Consider the following 8,691-nt stretch of genomic DNA (forward strand, 5'->3'; position numbering starts at 1 on the left):
AGATGATGGATGCTGCAGATGTTGGATGCTGCAGATGTTGGATGCTGTCTATCATGGTGCACTAAGATTCATAACTGGCTGTAACTACCATACCCACCACTGCACCCAGTATTCACTGGTTAACTGGTCACCATTAACTTCACACAGACTCTCCCACTGGTACATTTTCATCTTTAAATCACTTCCTGGTCTGTTGCCTTCATACATCTCCTCCTACATGTCTCTGTGTGAGTGCAGCTACAGCGTGCGCTCTCAGGACATCATTACCTGCAGTGTTCCCTCAGTGAGGACTGAACTAGACAAAAGGACCTTCTCCTACTCCGCTCCTGTTTCCTGGAATATCTTGTAAAAAGATCTGAAGCTCTCGACCTTTGACCTCTCTAAGTGGCTTCAAACATCTGTTCAGTTCCTGCAAAAACCAACGCAGACATGTTCCTGTTTTTAGTTTCTACATTGTTTTACAAACTAGCCGTTTTTGTTTTGTTTTTTATATAATTTTCTTCCATTTATTTGTCAATTTATATACTTATTAATGATTGTCTACTGTTGCCATCTGTGTTCTTTACTTACTGTAAATCAGGTCTCTGTTGTAAATGAGTCCTTGAGGCTCAATGGGACTAACCTGTAGAAATAAAGGTTGAATGAATAAGAGCTGAAATCCTGCATCTGTAAAAGCAACGCTGAACAAAACAAAACCCAAATGGTTCAGCTCCGGTTCAGCTGCTGCTTTGAAGCCCGGATAAACCATTAACCCCGAGGAACACGCTGCCGGAACATCAACAAAACAATCCCGAGTCGCGACCTTTAAACCTCATTTAAAACTCATTTGCCACCGCGGCTCCGCAGTTAAATCAACACTTCTCTAGAAAAGGGCCGAGGCGTTCTGCGGCACGGAGGTTTTCAAGGTGACCGGGGGAGGCCGAAGCCTCGGGCCAAAGCTCCAAAGAGCCTCTTATGTACCTGGTTCTGCCCCACTGAACCGCATGAGGGTGGCACGCTGTCATTTGCAGTAAGTGAGCATGTAATGACTTGTAAGAGCTCGGAACAGGGGAAGCGACACAAAACGGAGGTCATATACCAACTCTGTGGGCTAATGTTTAAATGTTCTTGTTCCTTGAAGGAATGCATATCGCCCGCCGCTGTTCAGGCCCGAGCCTTAGTGATCTCACCTGCTTCATCTGATTGATCTTAGAGTAAAAACTCCTGACGGACAAAAACATGATCGTCTTCTCACCTTCAGGCATTAAAAATGATTAAAAGAGAAACTGCGACCCGTCGTCGTTGTGAGCGTGTTTATCGTCAGCTCTGGTTCTGCGGCTGTTTTGTACACAGAACAGCTTGTTTCATGTCTTCCTCTCCATAAATACTGAAGTGGATGTTCAGAAAACAGCCGAAGCTGCTGGGTCAACAGCCGCCGGGCCCGAAGACCCCGGCAACGTCCTTGTTCCGGCACGAGTCAGAACGTTCTGATAGTTCACAGCCGGCAGGTCTTCGTGGAAGTTCCTGAACAGGTGAAAAAGTCTTTTCACGGCTCGATGCTCCACATTTATCCACCATCAGGGTCAAATTCATCCTGTTGCATGAAAAAGATCAGGATTCAGGTTTGCTGCTGTGAAAACTTTGAGCTGAACAGAGAACGCTGAGTCAGCATCCTTTTTCTGTTTGGGGTTTCTTCCGTACGGTTTTCAGACGTCAACTATTCAGCTCACCTTCAGTTATTAAAACCTTCAGCTCGTTCAGGGCATTTCAGCTCTGACCTTTAGTTTGATTTAACTTTTTAAATATGTTTTGTCACAAAAATGTGTTGAGTTCTCCTCAAACCCTTAAAAACTTTGTGCTGTTGGAAATCTGCAGCTTGCTGCTCGATTGTCACCTTTTAGCTACTGCTCTGCACATTTTAGCTACCGCTTCAGTAGTTTTTGGTTTTAGCTTCGGCTCTGATGGTTTTAATCTTTAGTTTTGTGTTGCGTTTTCATTTAGCAGACATTTAGCTGACCTGCCGGGAACAACAGGAGCAATGTGTGTTTCAAAACGTACTTTTTAAGATTTAGGTGCAATTTTATTATTTTTTTTAATCAGTGATACGTCTCAGTGTCAAGTTCAAAACTTGAGATTGTTGTTTTTAATAAATGACATTCAGACCTTACGAAGCAGAACCTAGAAGTGACCTTTAGTGCGAGCGGAGAGTTTCCTGGAAGTCAGGCTGCAGCTCCTCTTCTGCATCGAACTAAACCTCGTCTCACGCTGAGCAAACAGAATTTAAAGAACAGGATTAACCCCCGTCAATAAACTGCATCCCACCGGCTGATTAATGATTCATCAATCACATGACAACCAAGATGACTCCACAGTAATGGGACAGTTTGGAGCATCTGATATGAAGGTTTGCAGATGGGAAACACAAAACAGGATCAAAATGGTTGAACTTTGGAAAAAAGGGAACAACCCCACAGAAACTAAAGAAACCCACTTGATTCATGTTGCGTTTAAGTATTTAGGTAAAAAGTGTAAGGCAACACGGTGGTTCAGTTGGTAGAGCTGCAGCCTCTCAGTGAAAAGGTCACCAGATCAAATCCCGGGCCTTTCTGTGTGGAGTTTGCACGTCCTCCGTGTGCGTGGGGTTTCTCCGGGTACTCGAGTCTGATCGGTGACTCGAAATTTTCCCCAGGTGAGAGAGAGAGTGAATGGTTGTTTGTCTCATTTGTCTCTATGTGATAATAGATAATGGATGAATGGATGGATGGACAGACAGATGGACGGATGGATGATGGTTGGATAAAAATTCTGGGTACGAAGTGACAAAAACTGCAGAACAACAATTGGGTGGAGGGACGAACTGCTCTGGAGGCTTCAGCAGCAAAAAGTAACTTGAGAAGTTTTTCACTCCTTACATGTTTCTGTGATTTGACCTTGAGGGGTGAGCTCTACACACACGCACGCACGCACGCACGCACGCACGCACGCACGCACGCACGCACACCCATCACACTTGGTGGTACAGAATACACCACCAAGTGTGATCAGGATCTTCAAAAAGATTGCTGTTTTATATCTTTAAAGGTCGTCGGCCACCTCAGGTAATCCTTCGGCTGTTTGTGTGGGGTCACTTCAGTTCAGAAGGTTCTACAGCTCGGCTCTAGGGGGTTCATGTTCTGATGGATGAACCCGGTCCAGACTCCAGATGTTTTCACTACTCACTCCTACAGTCGACTCTGTCCAAACACACTCCGATCTCTCAGGACAGAGGTCAGAGTCAGGTCTGAACCAGCCGAAGGTTTGGTTAGTCTGGATGCTCTGACAGCTGCAGGTTCGATGTCTCACACACGTCAGGGCATTAGGGAGGCTCTATGAGCTGCTTACAGGAAGTTCTCCTGGAGTGAGCTCCATGCAGCATCATGTCGGCTGCAGGAATCAGAGGTTTAAGATGAGGATGCTCTCAGTGTTTGGGACCAAGCTTTCCTCTGCCAGTGAATGCATCACAGCTGTGTTCAAGTTTCACATTAAGTTCTCCAACGTCCTGCAGGACGTCTTATTGGTCCTTCTTCAACCTCCACACAGAAGAAACATCTTGGGGTACTCACTAAAGCATTTGATTGGTGACATTTTGCAGGTTTAATGAGACTTTATGCTACTGACAAAACAAACATTCACATTTTATTACAGGACACCGCCGTGTTTTTTTTTTTTTTTTATTGTTATAGCATGTGCAGGTTTTGTTCAACAGATTGTGTGGAAAGTGTTGTGTACTTGCAGAACTTTATGACGACTGGAGTTCTATTTTTAACCAGCTCCGTGATAAAACTTTGGCTTTCGTGTGGTTACTCATCTACAGCCGCTGCTCAACAGGAATCTGCAGAGTGAGGCAGTAAACGCACCATTTTTAGCGTTTAAATTTTTAACTGAATATAATATGCATGAGGCGCACAGAGAACAGAAGAAACTCTAACGAGAACTATCGCGACAGGTTTTAAATCTCAAAAGTTTCAGATTTATTCTTATTTACACAAAACAAGACTGGAGAACGAGAATCACAGAAAAACATTCCCAGATTACAACAGCAGCACATCTTCAGTTAAATCAGATAAAAACCAACTGCACGAGTTCATTTAGTGTTTATTTGTCATCTGCAGGTTAACAAAGGTCAACAGCAGGTAGTAATATAAGCTTAAATGCACATGATATACAGTATTTTGCATATACCATAAATACACAGGCTGTGTGACAGGTTATTGCACAGTGAGTAACACTGAGATGAATTATGGTGGTAAGGTAGTGACATACATGATACAGACACAGAATGCAGCAGCAATAAAAATATTAGTTGTCACAGATGTGGCTTGGTCCATTGTTATTGTCAAGAGTTCAGTAATCTGACAGCTTGTGGATAATAACTGTCTTTTAGTCTTTATGTACACGATGACAGACTCCTGTATCGTCTGCCTGAGGGTAGTAGACAGAAGAGTCCTTGTGCTGGGTGTGTGTGGTCCTTCATGATGCTGCGTGCTTTACGCAGACATCGGCTGTGGTAGATGTCCTGGATGATGTGGAGACTGCTACCAGTGATGTCCTCTGCTGTTTGCACCACCCTCTGTAGAGCTTTCTGACTGGTTCAGTTCTCGTACAACCCCATGATGCAGCCTGTCAGCAGGCTCTCAATGGTGCACCTATAAAAGTTGGTGAAGATGCTGGTGTTCGTACCAAACTTCTTTAGTTTTAGGAAGTAGAGTCTTTGTCGGGCTTTCTTGACCACAGTGTCTGTATGTAAAGTCCAGGGCAGGTCCTCAGTGATGTGAACACAGAGGAACTTGAAGCTGCTGACCTGCTCCACCTCAGCGTTCTTTATGTAGATGGTGGAGTGCTGGTTGCCACGTTGTTTCCTGAAGTCCACTATCATCTCCTTTGTTTTGCTGACATTCAGAGAGAGGTTATTTTCCTGACACCAGCTGGTCAGTCTCTGTAAAACTGAAACTAAATAGAATAAGAATAAAACATGAAATTACTGTGAATAAAAACTGCAGAACTTTGCTGAAATTTGCTGAGGAGACTGAAAATGAGTTGAACAGCAGCTCAAAGAAAAAACATCATAATGGAAGCTATGAATCCTCATATCACAAAGCACTCCTGTCGACTCCTTCCATTTCTGCCACGCTGCACCAATTCTGCGTTTAGCGTCTTCTTCACAGCTTCCTTTGGCATTTATCACCGACCGGTTACTTGAACGTTTCGACCTGCTTCAGTACATGTCCTCTATTATCAGTAATTGTGAAGACAGAGGCGTACTTTTAAAATAAAAAGCATCCTTTCTGTTTGGTGTAAAATGTCAAGTTTTGTGTGATTTTGTCAGATCAGTTCAGACGTGTGTTGTTCCTCCGAGAGAAACTTGATTTATAGCCGTGGTTAAAATGTCAAGAACGTAAAACAAAGACGAGACAAAGCACGAGCTGTTGCAACGAACCTGACCAAGTTTAGCCCCAAACAAGCTTTTTTTTAATATTGAAATATCAATCACAAGAGACAAAGACAGATGAAGTGTAACTTTAATAGCCAAAAAGCTTTAGCCGTTTGATTTAATTACATTTACTACATTTGGAACAAATGTAAATTTATGTCTCTTGCACTTTGCTCTATGTGGAGCGCACCTCCATCCAGATGGAAGAACAAATTCTTCCTCAAAGGATGATCGCTGCTGACTTTACCTGTCAAACTGTTTGTTTCATCTAAATTCCTGACGAGGACAGTTGGTGTGTGCCAGTTGTTTTACTGTCTATGTTCACAATAAAAGTCCAGGTAGAGTCCAAGTCATGTGACTTGAGTCCACCCCTCTGCCAGTACTGAATGGAAACCAGCTGCCAGCTGCACTGACGCTGAAACAAAAACTCGTAGAACAAGTAACTGTTTAACGAGACGTCTGATTCCACACAACCTTTGTTTTCATCTGAATGTAAATTAAGTTTTATGTCTTCAGCTTGCCACCCTAAAATAATGCAGAATGGCAGAAAGTATTGCTACTGATGCACACTAAATAAATCCGAAATCTTCCTGACCACAAGTCTCTCCCAGATGAATTAAACGTTTTTTCTTTTCCTCCACAGAAACTAGAAGATGCCTACACGGTACACATCTGTGAGTCCTACGGAGGGAAGTGTGAAGACCAAAAATGGATCCCACCCTAAGAAACAGCGTTACATCCGCAAGGAGGGCAACTGCAACGTCCTGTTTCACCACGTTCCACACGAGTGGCTGCTCTTTGTGACCGACATCTTCACCACCTTGGTGGAGATTAGGTGGAGGGTGATGTTCCTGATCTTCACCTCGTCTTACATCCTGTCTTGGCTTTTCTTCGGCATCCTCTTCTGGATCATCGCTCTGGCCCACGGAGACATCAGAGACCACAACAATGACCCTTGCGTGTTCGAGGTGCGCAGCTTCACGGCAGCTTTCCTCTTTTCTCTTGAAACTCAAACCACCATTGGGTATGGCTTCAGGGGGATGTCTGAGAACTGCATGGTTGCCATCATCGTTGTCACCGTCCAAGATGTCTTGAGCTGCATCATTGACACTTTCGTCATTGGAATTGTTGTTTCCAAAATGGCCTCAGCCAGAAAAAGGGCACAGACAGTTGGCTTTAGCAATCGTGCAGTCATCAACCTTCGAGATGGTTATCTGTGTCTTTCCTGGAGGATCGGGGACTTCCGCAGGTACCACATGGTGGAGGGCACGGCTCATGCTCAGATTGTCTACTCCATGGTGCACACAGCAGGGAAGGTTGACTTACGCTATGAAGACCTGACCATCCAACAAAAGGACATTGTTCTGGTCACACCTACCACCATCTTCCACAGGATTGAACCTGGCAGCCCTCTGTACAAAATGGGTTTGGAAGATCTCCGGAAAGCAGACTTTGAGCTGGTGATGTCATTCACCTACACAGACGACTCCACCGGCATGCTGCATCAGACTCGGACGTCGTACACGCAAGACGAAATCTTCTGGGGTCATTTGTTCCAGGAGATGATCAGGGTGAGCAAGAGGCACTACAAGGTGGATTACAATTTGTTCAATTACACTGCAAAGGTTCTGATACCCATAAGCAGTGCTGAGGAGTACGACCACAAGAAGCGCCTGGAGCTCCCTGTTCGACTTTCAGCAAGACGTTCACCCAGATGGTCTCCACAGTCTTCTCCTAAACCCACGCCGCAAAACCATCAAGAAAATTGTCTGAAACCTCCAGCGGTGACAGTGGAACTGATGGAAGAGACCAGCTCTGACCTAAATGATCCAACGTACCAACGGGAAGGTCATCTTCAAGACTCTTTGACTGTGCCAAATGACCTTAACCCATAAAGAGATGATGTTTAAGACTTTACAAGATAAAACTGAGCCAGCTGTCTTCAGAGAGACAATTCACAACATCAAGGGTACTTGACCATTCATCTTCTGCTGCTTATTTGTGGTCAGGTCTTGGAGGTAACAGGGAAACAGGCATCCTTCCCCTCAGTGACACTCTGCAACTCCTCCTAGAAGATCCCAAGGTGTTCCTAGGCCAAGAAGGACACACATTCCCTACCATGAGTTCTGTCTACCCCCTCGGTTTCCTCCCAGCGATTCACACCTGGAAAACCTCCGGATGAAAGTGACTGAACCTCCTCAGATTACTCCTCACAACAAGGAGGAGCAGCAGCTCTACTCCGAATAGACGATGGGGTTCCTCACATTTTCTTTAATACTGTGCCCAGTCACGTCCATAAACTGGGAAGGGTTTTTTTTTTGTTTCAAGATAGTTCCAAAATTGTACCTACATTAAAAAAACTGCTCATCCATCCAGGACAATTTTATTTTTAAAATATAGACACTTTATTTAGCTTCACCTAAAATGTTAGAGAACCACACAAGGCACGAGCCTTCATGGGTGCATGTTAATCATTAAGTTAAATAAATTCAATGGTTTGACTGGAGTCACCTTCATTTGGTTTTTGATGTTTAAACTAGACTTTGATGATGTGTAGCCACAGCAGGGCTGAAATGGATCATCTTTAACTTGTGATTGTCATAAAAACAGAATATGACACACAGATAAATCTGTAGCGTGATTGTCGACCTGTTGCTGGTTCCCTGCTGTCACAAATGGGTGAGTACCCAGAAAATATGGCCGCAAGAAGAACAGACTCAGGTTCTTAAGAATTAAAAGTGATTTTCAGTGAAGATACTTTGTTACTTACAACAGGAAGAACTAAATTATAGCCCAAATGTTTAGCCAGCTGTTTGGATGTTGTTCTGCCTGACTTGGTTTTGATGGTCCCAGTTCAATGTTATCCTTTGATTCCCATTTATTAAAGTCAGAGTGATGATGCCGGCAGACAGACAGGACGGCTGCAGTAAAAAGACAGACAGGTTGGCTGCAGTAAGCAGACAGACAGGTTGGTTACAAAACACAGACAGACAATTGGTTGCAGTAAGCAGACAAACAGGTTGGCTACAGTAAACAGACAGACAGGTTGGTTGCAGTAAGCAGACAGACAGGTTGGCTGCAGTATGCAGACAGACAGGTCATCTGCAGTAAGCAGACAGACAGGTTGGCTGCAATAAGCAGAGAGACAGGCGGCTATAAAAAGACAGACAGGTTGTTTGCAGTATGCAGACAGACAGGCTACTGTAACAAGACAGACAGGTTGGTTGCAGTAAGCAGACAGA

The 8,691-nt window shown here is 44.2% G+C and overlaps 1 protein-coding gene across 1 annotated transcript in view; it reads left to right on the forward strand.

Annotated features, from left to right (window-relative positions):
* The window catches only part of kcnj16 (potassium inwardly rectifying channel subfamily J member 16), an 8,604-nt gene extending 1,062 nt beyond the window's left edge, over window positions 1–7,542 (forward strand). The window contains exon 2 of the mRNA XM_037691291.1: window positions 6,093–7,542. Coding sequence (XP_037547219.1) covers window positions 6,103–7,344 — 1,242 coding nt within the window. The 5' untranslated portion in view covers window positions 6,093–6,102 and the 3' untranslated portion in view covers window positions 7,345–7,542. The remainder of the gene's footprint in view (window positions 1–6,092) is intronic.
* The last annotated feature ends 1,149 nt before the right edge of the window (window positions 7,543–8,691 follow it).

This window comes from Nematolebias whitei, chromosome 17 (assembly GCF_014905685.2).
Source record: "Nematolebias whitei isolate Nwh7 chromosome 17, NemWhi1, whole genome shotgun sequence".
NCBI classification, from domain to species: Eukaryota; Metazoa; Chordata; class Actinopteri; order Cyprinodontiformes; family Rivulidae; genus Nematolebias; species Nematolebias whitei.